The 23,966-nt window shown below is 39.5% G+C and overlaps 2 protein-coding genes across 2 annotated transcripts; one reads left to right on the top strand and one right to left on the bottom strand.

Moving 5' to 3' along the window:
* Window positions 1-3,542: 3,542 nt before the first annotated feature.
* LOC121388291 (NFX1-type zinc finger-containing protein 1-like) lies at window positions 3,543-22,195 on the top strand. Its single transcript, XM_041519574.1, has 4 exons — window positions 3,543-3,644; window positions 12,781-12,822; window positions 14,638-19,958; window positions 20,275-22,195. Exons 2-4 carry the CDS (start codon window positions 12,791-12,793, stop codon window positions 20,472-20,474), a joined length of 5,553 nt encoding a protein of 1,850 aa, XP_041375508.1. The 5' UTR covers window positions 3,543-3,644; window positions 12,781-12,790; the 3' UTR covers window positions 20,475-22,195.
* Window positions 5,786-8,282, bottom strand: LOC121389162 (WAS/WASL-interacting protein family member 1-like). Its single transcript, XM_041520770.1, has 2 exons — window positions 8,111-8,282; window positions 5,786-6,627 (listed from the first exon to the last, which is right to left on the bottom strand). The coding sequence occupies exons 1-2, from the start codon at window positions 8,280-8,282 to the stop codon at window positions 5,786-5,788; spliced, it is 1,014 nt and encodes a 337-aa protein (XP_041376704.1).
* Window positions 22,196-23,966: the final 1,771 nt, after the last annotated feature.

Here is a 23,966-nt window from a genome sequence, read left to right as displayed (position 1 = left end):
GGCCGCCTCCAGTTAGGTGAATCGCAGTCAGCAATCGTACGCCACATTAACGTCCATCAGAGCACCATTTCACCTCTCTGGGACAGGTACCAGCAGTTTCAATCAGCTGAAGACCGGCCCAGAAGTGGAAGACCTCATATAACAACTGCAGCACAAGATCGCTACATCCGGGTTCTGCACTTGCGTCACCGAACTGCCACAGCAACGAACACTGCTGGACGCATACCTGGGGCCTTATTCACTAAAGTCTCGCAACTTTGCGATCTCGCAGTGCAATGCTAAAAGACTTACAAAGAGGATGCTTTGTTGTCTAGCAGAGCCTAAGAGAGCTTTGTGAATTAGGCCCCTGGTTTGAGAAGGGTGTCTGCACAAACCATTCGGAACCGACTTCGAGAAGCTGGTTTACGGGCTAGGAAACCGTATGTTGCCCCGTCCTGCGACGTCAACATCGACATTTACGTGTTCGCTGGTGCACGAATGTACAGGGTGGAACTTGGGAAACTGGCGACGAGTATGGTTCAGCGACGAGTCACGTTTCCTTCTACAGCGACGTGATGGACGACGTGTTTACAGACGCCGCAATGAACGTTTTACCAACAACTGCGTCGTCCATGTTGGCAGATTCGGTGGAGTAAGTGTCATGACGTGGGGAGCCATCTCATACACCGGCAGAAGTGAACTTGTGTTCGTACACGGCAACCTGATAGCTGTACGCTACCGGGATGAAATTCTTCGCCGTCACATACTTCCCATTTTGGATCGACAGAGAGAACTCTTTCAGCAAGACAATGCCAGGCCGCATACGGCACGTATAACAATGGATTTCCTACAGAATGAGAACATTAATGTGCTGCCATGTCCATCAAAGATCGCCAGATCTCAACCCCATTGAACATCTATGGGACAAACTGTACAGACGTGTACGCCAGCGTGACCCGAAGCCTCAGACGCTTCCGCAACTGCCACATGCACTGCAGGAAGAATGGGCTAGGATTCCACGTGCCCGGATTCAGATACTTATTTAGTCTATATCAAGGAGATGTCGCGCAGTGATTGCTGCTACTGGTGGCCACACAAGGTACTGATTTCAGCGCCCTCGTGCGACGCTGTTTTGTGACGAAAACGCCTCCACTGCCGTCAGTCCATAGCAAGAATATTGTCACATACTCATGTCAAATTTGACTGATACGATCATAAATAACGAAATTATGCCACTGTATTAAAGAGATAATTTCATGAATATTTCGCCTATGCCTTTCTTTTTCGACAGAGTATATTCAATTTTCTTACACACCCGTTGGTGAGAACACATGGCTGTTAACACGTACATGTGTTAACAATTTCAAGACATACGACTGGCTGCTCCTAGGTGATGACCAGGACACCAATGCCATACAACCAATGAAAAACTACACGGTGAAAATCGATGAGGCCTAGACTGTGACGTGTAGTTAGCCTGACATGTCTGTGACGCGTATGTTAGCTAAGTGCAACGACTTTAAATAACTTATAGCCATCAGGCGAAAGTTTGGAGGGGGATCGTAGAAAAATTAAAATTAATATACATGTACATGTATAATAAAATTATAACTGTCGCAAAATTTAAGGGGGCCGGGCCCCTGCCCCCCCCGATCCGCCTCTGCATGACCTAGATTGTAAAAATCTAAAGAAAATCGAAAAATTATGCATTACAGAAAGAAAACAAAAGTTGTCGATATATTCTTTGGATTGAAGTAGACATTTGGGAACAACTTTTAGTTTCAGTTTGCGTTCTTACCTGAACATTTCCACGAAAGGGTAATGACCCTGGCATTAAAGCCGCACACCCTAGTTCACTCCAGCGAAAATAAATTATAATTTGGTTAATCTACAAACCTGTAACACTTAGATCACGTTTTTATCAAATGGAGTGAAAAAGCAGGTTTTATATCGATAAATACCATGGGAATCCCCATGTCCCAATTGCTTGAAATAATTTTGAAAGTTAGTATTCTGATGTCACCGGTAGATGTCGCTCGAAGCACAACAATGCCTACGTCACGACAAATTTCACAGCGTTCGTTTCACCTCTCCTGGACATGTTCCAACTGTTCTGTCCTGGTTGTATCCCCTCTCCAGATATCGTAAGACTTAGCAAAATTATTGGTTTTAAGCGTTTGTAACGTTTTGTATTGAGACACTTACTTGTCTGAACTTTATTGTTACTGAAAATGTTCACGAACTGTGAAGAAAAATCTCACAAATGAACAACAACAAATCGGGTGCTGATTGCGCGAACCGTGCACGAGAAAACAAACCGAACCAAAATGATATCGGTCACGTGATATACCAACGTCTGTGACATTGAAATGGAAATATCCCCTCTAAAAATAGATTGGACCTCGCTTGCTTAACGGTTTTTTCTCGACAACACGTCTTATGAAAAAATGCAAAAAATGCATTTCGTGGTTTTACAAACATCAGGATTACCAAAAAGCACTTCAGGTGAATGGAAATGTGTATTCTAAATAATAAAATGTAAGTAAAGTGCAATTTTATTTGTGAAAAATGGGGTTTAATAGCGAAAAACAACGCCGTAATGGTTAACAAATAGCCGTAACTAGGGTGTGTCCCTTTAAGACCTACCGTATACATAGAGAATAATACATGAGTGGCCGTTAGATACCATTTATCTCACGGGTTGTTTTAAAATGTATCTAACGAGCGAAAGCAACGAGTTGTGAGATAAATGATATCTAACGGACACGAATGTATTATTATATCTCTTATATATCTTCAAAAAACCAGGTTTTAAGCAAATTTTAGCATTATTTTCTACTAAAAGTTATTTACAGCCGTTGCACTTGTATATGGGCGTACGGGAACTCTTTGATTTAGGGGGGGGGGGGGCTGGAGGGGGTGATTTGCCCGAAATTTTACCCAGATAAAAACTGCCCGAATTTCCCCCACTATTTTCCCCGAATTTGGGGGGGGGGCAATTGCCCCCCCCCCCCCCCCCCCCCCCCCCCCCGGGTCGTACGCCCATGCACTTGTAGCTGACTTACGCGTCACAAACACATGAATATCAGGTTAACTATACGTCAGTCTAATGATATGATTTCCATCGTGTAGTTTTTCATTGGTTGTATGGCATTGGTGACCTGGTCATCACCTAGGAGCAACCAGCCGTATGTCTTGAAATTAATAACATACGTACGTGTTAACAGCCATGTGTAACCAAAAACAAGGCATTGTTTTCTCACCAACGGGTGTGTAAGAAATGTATATTTGTTTTCTGCGATCTTAGATACGAAAAAGCACAGAGACCTATAGTGTTGGTGTTAGTCAGACTGCCAAGTAAATCAATAAAGTATTATTGATTTGTGTATAAGGACATAGCTTGAAAGACATGCGATACAACAAACAGTAGGTTTTTTTTTAAGCCCATGACATGTAATAAAGCGGTACCATATCGTGAGTCATCATTTACAGCTGCCGACACAGCTACGAAGGGTACGAAACGTGATTTTCACCATGACGTCGGTTCTATTAAAAAACAAACACGAGCAGTTTTCTTCGAACAACTTGTAGTTTCGTTTTCCAGACATATTCATACGAGGAGAAAGGCTTTTTCTTTAAAATGTATCGTATCAAGTGGTGTAAAGGTATGTCATTTGATTTTTAACTGTGCGCGCCTGTTCAATAGATAATTTTTGGGTAAATTACAAGAATCGAAATGACTGTAGGTGAAGGAAATGTTTTATTTAACGACGCACTCAACACATTTTATTTACGGTTATATGGCGTCAGACATATGGTTACGGATCACACAGATATTGAAGGAGGAAACCCGCTGTCGCCACTTCATGGGCTACTCTTTTCGATTGGCAGCAAGGGATCTTTTATATGCATCATCCCATAGACAGGATAGCACATACCACGGCCTTTGATGTACCAGTCGTGGTGCACTGGCTGGAGCGAGAAATAGCCCAATGGGCCTCACCGATCGGGATCGATCCCAAACCGACCGCGCATCAAGCGAGCGCTTTACCACTGTGCTACGTCTCACCCCCACACTGTAGGTAAATACATGGGTGTAGATTTATTGCTATATACTATCAAGTTAACATCAAGTTGTTCAAGTAAGTGACCCCCCCCTCCCCCCCAAAAACAAATAAAACCCCACAAAAAACCCCAACATTTGCTTTAAAGGGACAGACCCTAGTTTTTAAACACTACAGCATATTTTTCACTATTAGAGCCGTTTATGATCACTGAAATCAAACATTACTTATATTTTATTCTTTAAAATATCTATTTCCGTGGAACCGAAGTGTTTCTGATCATCCTGGTGTTTATAGTACTAAAAATCGCATTTTTCATATTTTTAAAAACACACGTGCTTCTGAGAAGTAACGGCTATGGAGTCACGTTTTAGGGTATTTCAAAGTCATGCACAGACTCTTGCTTCACTCTGTTGTTGTATCCAAATGTGTTACAGGTTTGTAAATTAACCAAACTTAGTGTCCATTTTTACGGGTTGAAACTAGAGTCTAGGTGAAAAATATGCCTTAGTGTTTAAAAACTAGATTCTGTCCCATTAAGTTAGGACTAAGTTAAACACTATAATTTCTTCATTCGGCTTGAAATGTTTATCATTGTTTTCAATTAGTTCGAAGGGACGCAGAAAGGGTATTAAAGGTGCAGACCCTAGTTTCAACTTGTAAAAATGGACACTAAGTTTAGTTAATCTACAAACCTGTAACACTGTGACGTTAAAACCGAAAAATGTCCTTAAAAATAGACTAGAACTCGAATCAATAAGCGCTACTTCTCAGACGCACGTGCGTTTTAAAAAATGTGATAAATGCATTTTGTGGCATTAGAAACAACAGGATGACCAGAAGCACTTCGGTTCTACGGAAATGGATAATCTAAACGATAAAACATAAGTGATGTTTGATTTCAGTGATCATAAACGGCTCTAATAATGAAAATATGATGCAGTGTTTAAGAAAAATATGACTTAATGTGCGCCCTGCATTATTTTCAATGATGGGAAGGAGGATGAATAAATGATGGTACACAGCCCGCCAGTCGCCGTCCGGAGAATTGGTGGAAACGTATCGTGTAGAGGTGAAGTTGAGTTGATAAGATGTTGAAAAGACGTCCGAAGGTGTCCACAAGGAGTCTCTCAAGCATTCACGAGCATAACATCCGGCTGGATGCGTCACCTATACGGATGACAATAACAATTTACTGGGGGAACTGGGAAACTCTTTTTACGTGCCCCTATCCACGAAGGTTCAGGCACGCCCACCACGGATTTAGCCTCTGACTTCGCCAGTGACTAACTCCGGAGCAGGAGGGGGGGGGGGGGGGGGGGGGGGGGTAAGTTTGAGGTGGGCGGAATTTGGAAAAAAGCCATTTAGTAAGGTCAACGCGAGCGCGGACCAAATAACAGACACTTCGCAAACTTGAAGTACACCGAGTGGGAGCCGTGCTCTGATTGGCTGAATTTCGATTCCTCGGTGAAGCCTGTATTTTACCTAAGTCTACAAAGAGTAACTGCATCCAAAACATGTCCGGACTCTAAAATTTAACCCAAAATAGTTAAGACTGCTCAGCCAAAAGGTTTTTAAGGTAATTTTGAGCAATTGAACGGGCGCCAAAATAAAATGCGTTAGACTACTTATAAAAAAATAAACAAAAGAATTTTGAACTGCTTCCAAAACGTTTAAAGTCTAACTAGCCCCAAAAAAGAGGTTGTTACCTGTCCTAGGAAAGGTTGTTAGCGGGGATGTCGTCACGGAGAGGCGATGAATAGGGACGAGTCCAGATGGTTGAGGGCGTACCGGTTTGCGGACTTGGCGATGCTCTCGGTGATTGGACGGTAATCTTCCCCGGCAACGGTCTTGATGACGCGGTGGATGGTCGGGTTGTCCATTTCATCGAGAAGCATCCCTTGGTTGAAAAGTCCCTTCCGGCGGACGGTAAGGCAGATCCCTCGCCCATCGTTTATCGTGATCCTACGCACCGAGAACTCTCCTTCGGTTCGTGGCAGAGGTTGATACGACTCTGGGCTCGGTTCGCAAAGAAGCTGACGGACATCCCCAATGTTGGTCTTCACCAGCCTCGCGTAGCGTGTTGGTAGCTTGCCGGCCTGCAGTGACCAAGGTTGTTCGGCGGGCTGGTCGTTCGCTGGAGATGAATTAGGTGGGGGCGGTTGTGTCGGCGGACTTGGCTTGGCTGGTTGGTCGCCTGGTGACACAATCGCCTTTCGTTTTCCAACGACCACAAGACGGGCCTGGGATTCTACAGCTCCACTCTTCCTGGTTGGGGGTGGCATCGCTGGAATCCCGGGGGTTGAAGTAGTCGGAGTTGTGGGTGGCGATTCCATCAGGGCCTGGTTAAAGACCGTGTCCGCCACTGGCGAGTCGTCAACTGGATCCTGCAAAGCTGGAACAGCTGGCCTCACTGGTGTTGACTTGGGCTTGGGGTGTACAACGGGAAAAGTCGCCGCCGGTAGTTGAGCTACCGGTTTTGACCTCCCTCGGTCCGCCCCTGGCGCGTCCGTCTTCCTCCTCCTTCTCCTCCTAGTTGGTTTCTTTACCGGGTCACCGTACACCAAGTTTACGCGACGCGGTACTCCAATAACACTCCATACGTTGTTATGAGTCCCCCCAGGTGGGGGGGGGGGGGGGGGGTGTAACTCCAGAGAGCATGAACATACGTCCTGCTTCATCGTAACAAGAATGACAAGAATGAAAATGATAACAATTTAAATATCGACCAATTACACTTGGCCTTTTATAGCGTTATTTGGGAGCATTCAAATTCTATAAATATCGGGCGAGACTATTTATGCAATAGGCGAACTTGTTGGTCTATTTCAACATTAAAAAACAGAGGGAAAAGTGCAGTAATAAACTCTGGATTGTATACTAGTATAAACAGATTTTACGGCTCTACCATCACGGGGTTTCTTTTTTCGTCTTGAAACGAATTTTATATAAAATTTTATATTGAAATTAGTTTCCGGCATACTTCGTAATTCACCCGAATCATTTCGTATACCCTCGGCACAATCCCGAATGTTTTCAAATTCTTTTCAAATCACTGGCATGATTTTGCAAGTAAGGTTTTGATTGGTCGAATGAAAGGTCAACTGGACATGAGCTCCAACGGACTGCTGTTAGATCCACATGTAATAGCGGAAATAATTTTAATTATATTGGCGGCTACTGTAACCGTTATTTTTATAGGTCGACTGATTCTCAATCTAATTAAAATTGGCTCCACTATTACATGTGGATCTAACACCAGCCAGTTGGAGCTCATGTCCACCAATCAAAACCTTACTTGCAGAATCCTGCCAGTGATTTAAAAATAATTTGAAAACATTCCGAATTATCCTGAGGGTATACGACATGTTTCGTGTGAATTACGAATGCCTTAAAACATATTTTATTTTATAAAATAAATAATTTGTAATGTAAAACTGAAGACTGATTTAGTTTTTTTTTTTTTATATAAATAAATAAATAATTTTTAATGCATTATTGAAGACTGATAACCCACCACGTACGTATTGATATAGTTCGCTGTACTGCGACCACTAAAATAGACTCTCCCGATATTTTTAGAATTTGTATGCTCCCAAATAAAAGGCGAAGTGTGATTGGTCAATATTTAAATTATTATTTACAGACGAAATGTTACCTGGACATTGGGGACTACGCAGTGTTGTTAGTTTTAAATCACTGGCAGGATTCTGCAAGTAAGGTTTTGATTGGTGGACATGAGCTCCAACTGGCTGGTATTAGATCCACATGTAATAGTGGAGCTAATTTTAATTAGATTGACTGATTCTACAAAAAAGGGCTTGATTTATAATAAAGATTACGATCTGAACAGATCAGGCCCTTATAAGGGCCCCTATGGGCAACCTAGGGAGACATCTCATCAACTAGGTCCTAGTAACGAGCTACTCTCGGCAAACTAGGTCCCAAAACATATATAGCTTCCCCTTTTCCCATTCGGTGGACCGATCACAAATGCACCAAATTTCCTTCAATTTCCTTAATTCAAACTACACACCTTTTTCCCTTTGGATTAATCCTAGGCCTACGGGACATTCCAAATTCCATAGCACCCAAACCAACCCTCGGCCTGCTACCGACCCCGGTCGGGCTGCTGGTGATCTCTTGCACCTGCCGGTACAGGCTGTCTCTTCTCCCACCCACCCTAACCCTTTTCTGTCCTGGACTGAAGAGCCGGGCGAGACCGGTACCTGTGCCCATGCCAGGCGTGCGCTAAAACAGCTAAATGTGCACGTTAATCCCTATACCATACCATACCATACCATACCATACCCATCCATACCCATACCCACACCCACACCCACACCCATACCCATACCCACACCATACCATACCATAATAAAGATTTTAATTTATGCACGTCTATAACACGGTCGAGTTAATATAGTTATTCCTGACAAAGAATAGTAACTATTTTATATTTATAATTATAATGCAAATCAAAATAAATGCTCATTTTGTATGGCCTGTTGAAAATCGTTTCTGTATAGACATGGTCTATATCTGGGGCGAGACGTAGCCCGGTGGTAAAGCGTTCCCTTGATGCGCCGTCGGTCTGGGATCGATCCCAGTCGGTGGGCCCATTGGGCTATTTCTCGGTTCAGCCAGTGCACAACGACTGGTATATCAAAGGCCGTGGTATGTGTTATCCTGTCTGTGAGATGGTGCATATAAAAGATCCCTTGCTGCTAATCGAAATATGTAGCGGGTTTCCTTTCTAAGACTATATATCAAAATTGCCACGTTTGACATCCAATAGCCGATGAAGCCCACGAAGTGGCGACTGCGGGTTTCCTCTCTCAATATATGTGTGGTCCTTAACAATATGTCTGACGCCATATAACCGTAAAGGGGCGAGACGTAGCCCAGTGGTAAAGCGTTCGGATGATGCGCGGTCGGTCTGGGATCGATCCCCGTCGGTGGACCCATTGGACTATTTCTCGTTCCAGCCAGTGCTCCACAACTGGTGTAACAAAGGCCGTAGCATGTACTATCCTGTCTGTGAGATGGTGCATATAAAAGATCTCTTGCTGCTAATCGAAAAGAGTAGCCCATGAAGTGGTGACAGCGGGTTTCCTCTCTCAATATCTGTGTGGTCCTTAACCATATGGCTGACGCCATATAACCGTAAACAAAATGTGTTGAGTGCGTCGTTAAATAAAACATTTCTTTTCTTCCTTCCTTCCATATAACCGTAAATAAAATGTGCTGAGTGCGTCATTAAATAAAACATTTCCTTCCTTTGATCTGTATCTAGGTAGTTGTATTGTATGTATTGTTATGTACGACTATCAGTTATGATTATTTTTGATATTAGTTTTACTTGCAATTAGTTTACAAAGCTGTTTATAACCATGTAAAATTAATTTAAAATTCCAGAAACTTATACAACTATTTGCCGAGTATAAAAACAACATAAACAAAACACATTTAAACATTATCTACATAAGCGTACACGACAGGGGGCGGGGGTGGTGTGTGTGTGTGTGTGTGTGTGTGTGTGTGTGTGTGTGTGTGTGTGTGTGCGTGTGCGTGTGCATGCGTGTGTGTGTGTGAGGGAGGATGTGATGGGACAACTGTCCCCCACCATGGCTGGATAAACTCCTCAATTGCGGGCAAAACCGATAAATATTCGGGCAAAATTAGCTTTTCTGAAAGCTTTTCACCATATGTATGTATTTCCATCATTCTGCCCACAGTATTAATGGTAAATATGCGTAGTGGGTATTTTCAACCCTATATAGCTGTTTGGCAGTAATACTAATATGAATAAATATGGTTATCCAGATTCGGGCATTTTCCTTCAATTCAGGGAAAAGCAGCTGGCGCCCCCCCCCCCCCCCCCAATTTTTTTTTTTTAAATAGGAGCCCGTACGTCTATCAGACTACAACATTAATAAAAATAAAAAATCGCTTTATTTCCAGTATGTGTATGTTCCTAAAACACACAATTCTTGAGTTTGTCTGAACAGACGTGGCAAGTTTATAGTAAAAAAATAAACCGATTTATCAAAATTGTATCACCTAACTCGGGGTACTGTTTACATATGTGATTTTAACTTAAATACACAACTAATAACATTTTCAAAATCAAAACATTTTAAGAGAGTATTGCAAAGGATATATAAGCTTCATGGGGGAATTATAAATTAAATCCAATAATCCAATAATGAATTGTACATTAATAGTTGTTAAAGTGAATACCCCCCCCCCCCCCCCCCGCTTATGTCCATGACCTCTGATGTTGCAGAACGAACCTTAAGCCCTTTTGACAGTATAGCACATCCCATGTAAATAATAAATCTATAGAGATCCATCCACCTACAGTGGAAATAGCATTGCACCAGTTCCATTTCGCTTTCTGAAATTAGTTTTTGGGTTTAATAGTTATGATGATAATAATTATAATCTAGTTAGTGATGTAAATACGACCACATATGCCTCTGCACGGTAGGTACTTGTACAAAGGTGCACTGGCTGGAAGGAGAAATAAACCAATAGGCCCACCGACGGGGATCGACCCCAGACCAACCGTGCATAAAGCGTAGATGGGCGTAGCCTAGTGGTAAAGCGCTCGCCTGATGCGCGATTGGTTTAGGATCGATCTCCGTGGACCCATTGGGCTATTTCTCGTTCCAGCCAGTGCACCACGACTGGGGTATCAAAGGATGTGGTATGTGCTATCCTGTCTGTGTGATGGTGCCAGAGTTGTGTTAATCGTAATCAGTAATCGTAATCGATTGTAATCGATTAGATATATTCATGTAATCGCAATCGTAATCGATTACAATGTTTGAGAATGCCATGTAATCGCAATCGTAATCAATTACATTTCTAATGTAATCGTAATCAGCGATTACTTTCATGATTATTTATAATTATTTACTAAACTTAGATATGTTGAGCATCAACTCTGGACAGTAACAGTGCCTATAGTTAGAAGCAGTACTGGTCAGTCAGTAGAACTGATCTCCCATTGTCTACTACTCTCATAGTAGAACTGTCATTTGCCCTGAGAAACTGGGGATCATAATGACTGGATTATCAAATGAATGTAACCCAGGGGATGAAGACACACATTCACGTAATGGCATATATCTTGTTTACGTTTGCTATAAAACCACTTGAATAAATACTGTGTTTTAGCTAGCAATATATATAGCAATATATGGCATGGCATCATGACGTATACACCATTAATTATTACTCTTATTTTGAACATAGTGATAAATTATTTATTTGTACTGAGAAGTTGTGTATTGTTAGAAGTGATGCACCGTAATAATTGTTAAAAATTATACACATAATAAAAACCAGAAGGGATGGAGTCCTGTGTCCTTCACTTGAGGACCATTGGATTTACCCTTTTATGTTCTACGTTATATCTGCCCCACCCCATCCCCTGTAACTGAAACATTGGTACTGTATTCGCCAGATGCTAGGAAGCCATGATTAAGCCCATCTAACGATAACAGGTTTGTGACAGAGAAAATTGCTAAACGACATAAATAGATTGTTCCCTCGGTAATGAATATATTTTTGTAGGGAAAAATAGGGGAGGGACGTTGCCTGATGCTTGGTCGGTCTGGGCCCATTAGACTATTTCTTGTTCCAGCCAGTGCACTATGGCTGGTATATCAAAGGCCGTGGTATGTGATATCCAGTCTGGGGTGGTGCATATAAATTACCCTGCTACTAATAGAAAAATATATCGGATTTCCTCTCTAAGACTATATATCAAAATTGCCAAATGTTTGACAACCAATATATACTCACGGAAAAAAGTTCCTGTGCATCATTAAAATTTCAGTGAGACGTATATTTATAAAATTTTAAAATATAGTTTTTTTACATAGATGTACTATTATCTGTCAAAAGTACAGTGATCCCCTCCTGTCTTCTGAACCTGAAATACGGTCTACACAATGCTTGGTGCGCCGTCGGTGACGATATAACAGAACAACATATTGACGTCATGTCATGGTCGTACTTTGTGATCACCTAATCGGTTGCGTAAAGTTCTTCCACTGATTGGCCGTAACACAGGGATGTATTGGGATGTTAAACTTGTCATTTCCAAATGATTCCACATGTGTACCCGCTTGATATTGACGATTGGTTAACGTAACGTCACGTGTCGACTCGCTAAACATGGAAGATCTCTAGTATTCCTAAACTGTCGAGAACATATCCGCAGACACTGCATAGTTTTCTGATGAACACGAATAAACACCAAAATGACTAGCAACAACGTTTGTGCCATTCTAACAGCAATCATGCCCATCTTTCGAAGAAGTTAAATTTCTTGGAGGCGTGACATCACACTGACGACGATCAGATACCAACAACAGTATTTTTCTGAGTGATGAGAATCCATACAATAGCTTTAGAGTCCAATGATAAAAAAACATGATGTCAAAGAGGAGCACGTAACCAAGAATGCTAGTAATGCAAAGCATGAATAGCTCGTGCAATTGACTGGGCACTGCTGGGATATGGAAGGAAATGGTTACACGTTTATTTACTGAATTTTTTATGACCAGATTTCAAGTAAATTATACTCTATATGCAATTATTTGGTGCACAGGAACTTTTTTCCGCGAGTATATAAATTTATTAATTTATTTATTTAAAAAATCAATGTGCTCTAGTGGTGTCGATAAAAAACCCTCTTTAACTAAACACTTGTTTTTAACAGGACACTGGTAATGGCTGAAGGAAGGTATAGCCGAGAAAGACGGTAGGTATTTTTAAAAATTATAGACTTGTATTCAAACTGTGCATCTAGTTGAATGTTTTTATTGAATTTAAAATGGAATGCACCTGCTTGAAATACATAATAAAGACACATAAATGATATTTTACTAATTGCTCGAAAATCATTTGTCCTGAAATATTTAAAGGTAAAATTGCTGCTGAGTCCTAGACCTCGTGAGTCTTAGTGCCTATGTTAAGATTTGATTCTCATTACTGGACCCATTGAATAGTTTCCTGTTCAAACCATTTCTCAATAACTGGTACATTTGTATGCATATTTGTGTGAATCTGCATGCAAAGGTCCATCTCTAAAAGTAGTAGATTTAATTGTTTAAAAAAAAATACTACACTAGTATATTATAATTTATCCTATAACTTACCCATAATATCCATGTCATAAACCCATTTGTTATTTACCATTATTAACTCTGTTAATAATGTTTTGCTGTCAATGGGTCATTAATTTTGTTTACAGCCAACAAGACTTGTATACCTGAGCGTACGGTTTAGATGATATTTAGTTAAAGTGCGTGACGTCATATTATTGGTGAGGCAACTTCAGAACTTTGATTTACTAAATATCGAATTAAAACGTTATTTTAGAATTGTCATAGGATAAATAGAATTCGCTACTCGTGTTTTTTAAAATGTAAAATATCAATCTCGTCTAGTTAATCGGTAAAGCCTAGACAAATAATGATTAACAAACTCGGATGATATTTTCCATATTGAAAACCCCACTCGTAACGAATCCTTTATATATGAAACTGGGAATCTTTCAATTTCGGGCTACCGTAACATATTGCTGGGCTACAACATATTAGATACCTGATAGCCCATTAAAAAAGTCCAACCCTTTTGAGGGGTCTGTTTTACAGTGTCATTATTTACTCACTGCACAGTTACTATAAACTGTCGATTAACCATTGGTTTGACAACTTGTCAATAAACGTTTCTTTCCTTGTCTTGTTTTTCTCTTCAAAGTACATGTACCTACTTAGGTCCATTATGTTTAAAAAAATGTACCTGTTTTGGCAGGGGGCGGGACGTAGCCCAGCGGTAAAGCGTTTGCTTGATGCGCGGTCGGTCTAGAATCGAACCCCGTCGGTGGTATTTTTTGTTCCGGCTGGTGCTCCACAACTGGTGTAACAAAGGCCGTAGTATATACTATTCTGTCTATGGGATGGTGCATATAAAAGATCCCTTGCTGCTAATCGAAAAGTGTAGCCCATGAAGTGGTGACAGTGGGTTTCCTCTCTCAATATGTGTGGTCCTTAACCATATGTCAGACGCCATATAACTGTAAATAAAATGTGTTGAGCATCGTTAAATAAAACATTTCCTTCCTTCCTTCTTCATCGTATGTTTACCTGATGTGTGCTATAAGAGTCTGTTCAGTTATTATAGGGAAATCCAATCCTAGGTACTGTGTTAGCTGTCAATACGCACTGCACTTGTAAAGTATATCACATGCCAAATTCCTAGTCTTAGAAAATCAGAAAAGTGGTGTAAGATAAAAAAAAAAGAAGAAGAATGGTTACACTTCCAGTCAGTTTACAATTCAGTTAGAATTATACATTGTATATGTTTTGCCTAAGAATTAGTTAAATTGTTTGAAATGTCTTTCTTTTTTTCAATCTACTAGTATATTTCTTGGATTCTTTTGAACACTGTAAAATAAACATATTTATTTATTTATTAAATTCTTTATTCAGCTTAATATTTGGAAATAAATACAATAGTTCGGTAAAATATTGCCTTACAAAACTGTTAATATCTTTTATATTTCGTTTTGCAGGCATAATAACGAACAGTATATTCCATTTACCAATTACTCAGCTGAAGGAAATGATGATTCTATTCCACATAGACGCCCTTTCCGTGAAAGGTGTCAAAGTGCTGATTGCCGACGTCCCCAGAGTGAAAATGAAAGAAGCAGAATTAGAAGAAGTATAAACTACCAAGGCAATCCTAACCAACAGAAGCAAGGTCATGGTGGTGGTTGTGGTGGGGGACGAATTCAGCATGAAAGGGGCACAAGACGAAGTCACAGCCACGTGAGAAGACTAACATACAAACAGCTGATGGAACTCCAGTACAAGGATGCATCTGATATAGTAATGCTATTAGCTTCAGAACAAACAAGCTTTGCATCATTACTTAATGCTGTATCATCTGTTAATATGATGAGAGTAATACTGTACCTATTGGCAAAGGCTTGTGGTACAAATTCTACCAGGACTCTTCTCTTTCAAGTATTAACGACAGTGAAAGAGTCAAACTTTTTGGAGGAAACTGTAAAAGATGCCTTAACATCTCTTGCAGCAGATACTTCTCCTGATCGTGCCAGAGATGACCAGCAGTTCTTAAAGAATGTTCTGGTTTTACTTCAGCAGCTATGTGTGTCGTTTCCACACTCAATGATCACGATTCTTGGACTCAAGGATGTTCTGAAGTTTACCATAATGAAACTGCAAAACACTGGGAATGCAGGTATTGTTGACGATGGAATTCTTGAAATGATGACTGCTTTAGATGGTCTGAAAGGAAGCATGTTCACGAAAATACAAAGTGAAAGAGAAAAACGGAAAAAGTCTGTACAAGTTGAAGAAGAGCCACCAGATGATTTCCGTGATTTGTCCATATGTCCAATAGATGAAGATATTCGTCCAGATACACATAAACCATTCCTTAGAAAAAACAAAGTAAAAGGGGGCTACAAAGATCTGAACCAATACTTGGACATCCAGTTCAGACTGCTGAGGGAAGACTTTATATGTCCATTACGAGAAGGCATTGATGAATACTTGGAGCCTCAAACAATATTCGGAATACAAAAGAATAGTGATATTAGAGTATACAATGGCGTTAGGATCACAAAGACAGTGTGTGCTCGACGAGCACTACTGCACAGGCTTCAGTTTGATGTTAGTAAGCTCAGGCATGTCAGATGGGAGAACTCCAAGCGTTTGATTTATGGATCTCTGGTTTGCCTCTCTCATGACAATTTCAACACATTTCTTTTTGCAACTGTATCAGAACGTGATTGTAGACTACTGAGAAAAGGCATAATTGATGTCTCATTTGAACATGATTTGCCAAAAGGATTGGACGATGTTAGCTTTGTGATGGTGGAGACAACAGCTTTCTTTGAAGCATATCGGCATGTTCTCAAATGTCTCCAACACATACAAGAAGGGCAGTTACCTTTTGAGAAGTACATCGTTGCATGCGAAAATATCATATTGCCACCAAAGTACCTCCAAAATCAACGAGCTGTGAAGTTTGATCTTAGACCCCTGATGGATGAAGATTTTGTGATCAGGGAGAATGACACATTTAGACAACAGCATATAGGCATGGAATACATGTTTGGTTACACATCCAGAGGTGCAAAAAGTGTTGAAGTTCTCGATTTAAATGGCTGGCCAACACCACAGCAATTGCATCTTAATCAATCCCAATACAGGGCCCTGCAGGAAGCTTTAACAAAGGAATTTGTTATAACACAAGGACCACCAGGAACGGGAAAAACGTATGTTGGGCTTAAAATAGTAAAAGCTTTGCTTCATAATGCAAATGTTTGGAACACAGAAGAACCTTCTCCAATGTTGATTGTTTGCTACACAAACCATGCCCTCGACCAGTTTTTAGAAGGCATCGATAGCTTTTTTAGTGGTAACATGATTAGAGTCGGAAGTCGTAGTAAAAGTGAAATAATTTCAAAATATACACTCAAAGAAAAGAGGCAGGAATTCAGAAAATCTCGATTTCGAAGTAGAGAAATGGGACGTGTGCGATATGAATACATTCAGTATTTGAACCAACTTAAATGGGATATAGAACGGCAAAGAACACCAATTGAACATTCACAAACAGAAATTCTTCATGAGAATACACTGATGCCACATATGGGTAAGTTTTATTATCAACTTGTAACACTAGGAGAAAAACAAGGAGTTTGTCGGCAACAGTCTAGGATGATTACATGGCTTGGCTTAGATCAGATGATCGGTGAAGCCCAGACCGCAATAGCAAAAGGTCCGGATTTAGATGAGCTGCTTGACAGTGAACAAAATGAAGATCATGATTACATTGCTGTGCAGGAGGAAGCAGAGATACTACAACAACAGAGACAGTTAGATGATGATGATGATGATGATTACCTAAACCTAACGAAACACATGGTTACACAGGTACCTAGGGAAAGGAATCAGTATGTAGCTGTCGATGTTTTCAGCATGACCAATCCACCACTTGCTAATGCACAGATGACAGATCAGTTCCAGTTGCAGAGACATGCAAAAAAAGCAATGAAAAGAAAATTGTTAAAACAGTTGCGTGAATCTAAAAGAATGAGTGAACAGGAAATGAGAAGAGTTGAGAACATTTGGACACTGCCCATGCCTCAGAGGTATAAACTCTACAAAGCATGGATTCACGCACTTCGTCAGCACATCCAACAGGAGATAGCTACAAAAGAAACTACATACAGACATTATGTCGACATGCTCAAAGAAATAGATTTTCAGGAAGACAAGAAAGTGCTAGAAAGGGCGACTGTGATTGGCATGACAACAACAGGTGCTGCCAGATATCAGAAAATCCTGTCAGAAATCAGACCAAAGATAGTAGTTGTCGAAGAAGCAGCTGAAGTTCTTGAAGGACATGTTATCGCCACTCTAAGTGAGAGCTGTCAGCATCTTATTCTCATAGGAGATCATAAGCAACTGCGACCCAATCCAAATGTATACAGGCTCGCTAAAGACTATTCTCTTGATCTATCCCTCTTTGAAAGAATGGTAAATAATGGAGTTCCTTGCAATACCCTGGAGATTCAACACCGCATGAGACCCGAAATAGCGAGCCTTATGCTACCAATCTATCCAAAACTGAAAGATGCTGATTCGGTCAAGTTATACCCAAATGTGAAGGGTGTATCTCAAAACCTGTTCTTTATAACACACAACCAACCAGAGAAGCATGACCGAGAAATGGTTAGCCACTCTAATGAGTTTGAAGCAAAGTACATTGTGGAATTATGTTCATACATGCTGAAACAGGGATATGACAAATCACAAATAACAGTTCTTACTACATATTCTGGCCAGTTACTGACATTGAAAAAACTAATGCCAAAGCATATTTTTGATGGAGTCAGGGTAACTGTTGTTGATAACTTCCAAGGCGAGGAAAATGACATCATTCTATTGTCATTAGTACGAAGTAATGAGCAAAACATTGTTGGATTTTTGAAAATAGAAAACAGAATTTGTGTTGCTCTTTCTCGTGCAAAGCACGGACTCTTTGTTATTGGAAACTTTGACCTTCTGTCACGAAATAGTGAACTGTGGACAGATTTACTCAAAGATCGTAGAATCAATAATGAAATTGGTCCGGGTTTAAAATTGGTTTGTCAGAACCACCCAAATGATGCTGGATTAGAAGCAACAAATCCTGAAGATTTTAAAAAGGCACCAGAAGGAGGTTGCATGAAGCCATGTCAGTTCATTCTTAAATGTGGTCATCTTTGTATGCTCTCTTGTCATCCATATGATCCAAAACATGAGAAGTACCAATGCAAGAAGCGGTGTAGAAAACTTGTTTGCAGAAATGGTCATCAGTGTACAGGGCTGTGTTTTGAAAAATGTGGGAAATGTACAGTGAAAGTGGAGAAAATTATCCCTAGATGCCAACATAAACAGATGGTGGACTGCTATCTTGACCCTGAAGACTTTTCCTGTGAACATGGATGCACTGGGATGTTGTCTTGTGGCCATGCATGTGGCGCTCCATGTGGATCACCTCATCAGTGTTTGCCTGAACGACAATGTGTAGTAAAATGTGAAGCTACGCTAGCATGTGGGCATGCCTGTAAAGGAAACTGCCATGCATGCCATCAAGGAAAGCTTCACAAACGCTGTTCACAGAAATGTAACAAAATCCTTGTTTGTGGTCATGAGTGTACAAACACTTGCTCTAATTGTCCACCATGTGAAAAGGAGTGTGAGAATCAGTGTGCACACAGGAAATGTCCCAAGAAGTGTGGAGATTTATGTGAGCCGTGTATGGCACCTTGTATCTGGGTCTGTGAACATCATCAGTGTACAAAGAAATGCAGTGAGCCATGCAACAGGGACCCATGTAACTACCCATGCGAGAAACGTCTTCCATGTGGTCATCAATGCATTGGAATGTGTGGAGAACTATGTCCCAGGGCATGTCGTATCTGCAATCAGAGAATGGTAGCCCAAGTACTAGTGTTATGTGGGAAAACCAATAAAGAAGATGCCAGATTTGTGAAACTGGAGAATTGTAGACATATTGTTGAGGTTTCATATCTTGACCATTATATGAAACGTGAAACTCGCACAGATGACAAATTTCTATCACTTAAGGCATGCCCATTTTGTAACACTGTTATCCGTCAGAACATGCGGTATGGCAAGCTCATCAAAGAGCGACTGCAAGACATTAAAGATGTGAAACGATGCATTTTGAAAAACCAGAATAGCATCAGACAGCTTCAGTTTGAGGTTCGATTTAGCATTCAAGTTCACATCAGTACCAAAGAACACCGTGAAAAACAGGAGATGTATCTTCGTGGTTATAATGAAAGCGTGGCAGGTCTCACAACCATTTTAAACCAGCTTGAATTTTTAAAGAAAATCGAGAAATTGATTCGTCAATTCAGTTTAGTTACAGCGACGAAGACCTCGTTGAAATCAAAAGTGGCTGTTCACCTTGCTGCTTTAGAACAATTTCGTCAGTGGATACTGAACAAAAAGACATATGCTTTGAGTGAGCAAGAGATTTGTGATGCCCAAAGGGAGCTAGAACGCTATACAGCAGCTCTGGGAATGATTAAAATAGAAAAAGCTCTTTTGGACAAAAACATTAAGCTAGATTCACTTCTTGAAGTACGATTCCAGAGAGTATTACAGTATGTAGCTGGCAGATACCCGTTCACACCACAGAGGCATCAATTTGTGAAGGCGGTTGTAGAAAAAATAAAGAATCTTGCTCCAGACTCCATGAAGGAAGTCAGTGACACTGAAAGGGTTTCCATACTGAAGGCGTTGGATCTGTCTGTTGGACATTGGTTTAAATGCAAACATGGTGAGTCGACAATTAAATGTATAATACCCATATTTTGACTTTGTGCAGCGTTAGTTAAAAGCCAAATGTATAGGCACGTGTTTAAGTTTTTTACTTTGTAAAGTACATGCATATATGTCTCTATCAGGCCAGCCACCTGCAAGATATCTTTTGTCTGTGCGTATTCTGTATAAGTTAGATGTTATCTTGGTCCCTCTGCATAAAAATTAGTGATTAAGCAACCTAATACTAATCATGTTGTATAAATTATAAATATAAATGGTTTTAATTTGACAGTTTTCAAAAAGTCTCAATTGTTTTTAATTTTATGTTTAAGGTCACATTTATTCCACTGGCGAACGAGTTGAAGCTGTAACATTTAGATGTCCTGAGTGTTGTAAAACCCAAAACACAAGAAGTGATCGCTTGGTGGCCGACAGTGCTCTTGCATCAGATGTGGGTGGCGCTAGACGTGATACCTCGTGGGAATATTCCAACATGAGTAACTTCGTACTCGACGACCTACTTACTTTATAGTTTAAAAAAGTAATAATTAGGACTTTAATACCACAACTTACCATCACGTTTGTTAAAGTGAAGATGGTGGCAGTGGAGATGAGGGTGACGATGATGATGATGATGATGATGATGATGATATAATTCATTTCAGTACCTGGTTTGTTCAGTGAATACCTTGTTTGCTCAGTGAATACCTTGTTTGTCAGTGCATACCTTGTGAATACCTTGTTTGTTCAGTGAATACCTTGTTTGTTCAGTGCATAGATGAATGGATTAGAAGCTATTCGTACTGAGTAGCAACAAGGGACTTGTATTTATAATAATATATGTACTTACTCATGTAACACAGTGTGTTGTATGCAAGTTTTGTTTTAATGTCTAATTGGTGTCATTAAATGTGTTCATGGACAAGAAAGGATATTTGTTTAAGAACATTATTTAAGCACGTTATTTAATCAGCAACTCTTTGGTGTCTAAAATATACAGTAATTTATAGGTGAATTTTCCATGCCCACAGGAGCAATATCTAAAGTGGAGGAATGCACAAGCTGTAGTTTTGATTGATGGATTTGGGGGGGGGGGGGGGGGGGGGGGGGGGGAGCACAAGCAAGGGCTAGAATTTGTATTGTAGAAGAACAACCACCCAGTTATAAGATCAATACTTATAGTAAAACTACTCCGGTACTACGACCACCTGTCTATTAGAGATTACAACAAGTAAAATCAGACCCGATGGTCGTTTTCAGTACATTGTCAGCCCACAAATGCGACCGCAGAATGAGATCTATCACACAGACGACCATTATCATGTTGTAATAGAAGTACATGTACAAGCAACCAAATAGTTGAATGAATTTTTTTGTTATTATTATTTTTTTTAGCTGGAAGTACATAGGTATTATTTTTTTCAGGTATGTACCAGGAAGCAGTTCGTCCACAAAGCAGTCATTTTATTGTATAACTTGCCCTAAACAATGTTGAAAAGTAGCAGTTGTGTAATATAATGGAATAATGCGCTTAAAACGTTTCATCAAGTTTCAAAGCAAATGCCATACCATACTTCATGTTCATCAGAAACTGGCAAGAGCAAATGCCATACCATACTTCATGTTCATCAGAAACTGGCTAGAGTAAATGCCATACCATACTTCATGTTCATCAGAAACTGGCAAGAGCAAATGCCATACCATACTGCACGTTCATCAGAAATTGGCAAGAGCAAATGCCATACCATACTTCGTGTTCATCAGAAACTGGCAAGAACAAATGCCATACCATACTTCATGTTCATCAGAAACTGACAAGAGCCACGTTACGCGGGAAGTGACACATTTGCATTACCTTTGCGGTAGTTGACATCCTAAAACCACTAGAAAGTAGTGTTTCTCGAGACTTAATCTTTATTGTGTAATAATTAAGGAAATAACTGGCCCAAGCTGACAAATATCTGAAGTAGGCTTGTCTCTTGATGTTTCTTGCAGTTCTTTGTAAACACCAATTCACCGTCACTACCTATTACTTTTATTAGTCTAGAAGATTTTGACAACATGCAGAATGATACACATCAATAAATATTGCATATTTATATTGAAATATTTTACAACATATTACTTGTTTATACTGGAATATTTATGAACATATTACATTTTATATTGAAATATTTGTCAACAAATGACACATTAAAACTGGAATATTTGTCAATATATAATTACATGTCCATGGTGGAATATTTGCCAGTGTGTTATACGTTTGTACTGGAATATTTGTCACAATATTACATGTTTATACAAGAATATTCGTCAACATATTATATGTTTATACTAGAATATTTGCCAGTATGTTATACCTCTATACTGGAATATTTGTCAACATATTATATGTTTATACTGGAATATTTGCCAGTATGTTATACCTCTATACTGGAATATTTGTCAACATATTACATGTTTATACTAGAATATTTGTCAACATATTACATGTCCATTGAGAAATATTTGTCAATATATAATTACATATCCATAGTGGAATATTTGCCAATGTGTTATACGTTTATACTAAAATATTTGTCAACATGCACTTTACATGTTTCTAAAGGAATTCTAAACAAAGTGCATATAATACCGACTAAATACCATGTCAGATCAGCCACGGGTTGTTGAAAAAGTAGTTTTATATCAAATAACAAATGCCCTAATTACTATAAAATACACGTATTAAAATATTAAACATTTATTTGAAGGTCTGTAAATTATTGCCAGATTTTGTTTTTAATTATGACTTGAGATCCGTGTCGGTTATACCCACAACGTCAAACATTTCAAGTGTGCGCAATGTTACTGGTCGACATATTTGTGGTGCACGGAGTGTTTCTAATGGTGTATGGAGTGTTTGTGATGGTGTATGGAGTATTTCTGATGGTGTATGGAGTGTTTGTGATGGTGTATGGAGTATTTCTGATGGTGTATGGAGTGTTTGTGATGGTGTATGGAGTATTTCTGATGGTGTATGGAGTGTTTGTGATGGTGTATGGAGTATTTCTGATGGTGTATGGAGTGTTTGTGATGGTGTATGGAGTGTTTGTGATGGTGTATGGAGTGTTTCTGATGGTGCACGGAGTATTTCTGATGGTGTATGGAGTGTTTGTGATGAATTGTTCCTTTTCATGTTATATTAATATTTATGTCGTATGCAACTAAATTTGTCAAATTCATTGACTGTTTTATTAATAATTCGATTTTATAATTTAATTTTAACCAAATCTTGATCTAAATAATAAAAACAAATACGTAAAGTTTGTTACACATGATATGAAATTGTCAGAAGTACTGAAATTGAAAGTTTTTCACAGTGTCTCTTGGAAAGGTTATCATCGGGAAACAGAAAATGTTCTGGGAAGACAGTTAATAATAAAACTATAGCCAAACGCGGCACTGACATCATTCAATACAAGCTATCATTTGCCGTCTCTTGCATTACGAATGTGGCATGGATTTCTTATTTCAGCAGTTAATTTAGGTACATTTAATTTCATTAAACTGCTTGACTTTGGTCTTCGTGTCATCACATTGGATCAGCCAATCAGATGTCATTAAATTGACCTCTCTGTACTGCAAATACTGCAAAATCTCGCACGGTGTTCCATTTCTTTAGTTCATCAATCAGAACGATTAGGCTACAGTAGGATGGTTAATTAACCATTATGCTCTAGTGGTGTTATTAATCAAACAAAAAAACTTTAACTTTGATGACTATAGGATTCCGATCTCGTATGTATTTAAAAAATATATTTAGTTCATCCGCATTATTGTTCTTACTTTCGCACGTCATTCTTTAATATATTTTGGCTGTGCTCGCTATGTAGGCCTAAGTCGCACACTTTTTTTTTTATCCATTTTAGTTAATTGAAAATCTTCCTCAAACGATTTTTCAATTGGTTTTTTTCCATTATTAAATTAAATTATTGATTGTAATTTTTTTAAGGACATATAGTTGAAGGTCAAATGTTTATAT

Source organism: Gigantopelta aegis, chromosome 14 (genome assembly GCF_016097555.1).
Source record: "Gigantopelta aegis isolate Gae_Host chromosome 14, Gae_host_genome, whole genome shotgun sequence".
NCBI lineage: Eukaryota > Metazoa > Mollusca > Gastropoda > Neomphalida > Peltospiridae > Gigantopelta > Gigantopelta aegis.
This window is presented reverse-complemented; position numbering and strand designations above follow the sequence as displayed.

Coding starts and splice junctions, on each gene's coding strand:
- LOC121389162 (XM_041520770.1), bottom strand. CDS start 8,282: ATGGGCACAGGTACCGGTCTCGCCCGGCTCTTCAGTCCAGGACAGAAA. Junction 6,628..8,110: donor TATGGAATTTGGAATGTCCC/GTAGGCCTAGGA, acceptor GTGTTATTGGAG/TACCGCGTCGCGTAAACTTG.
- LOC121388291 (XM_041519574.1), top strand. CDS start 12,791: ATGGCTGAAGGAAGGTATAGCCGAGAAAGACG. Junction 12,823..14,637: donor AGGTATAGCCGAGAAAGACG/GTAGGTATTTTT, acceptor TTCGTTTTGCAG/GCATAATAACGAACAGTATA. Junction 19,959..20,274: donor TTGGTTTAAATGCAAACATG/GTGAGTCGACAA, acceptor TTTATGTTTAAG/GTCACATTTATTCCACTGGC.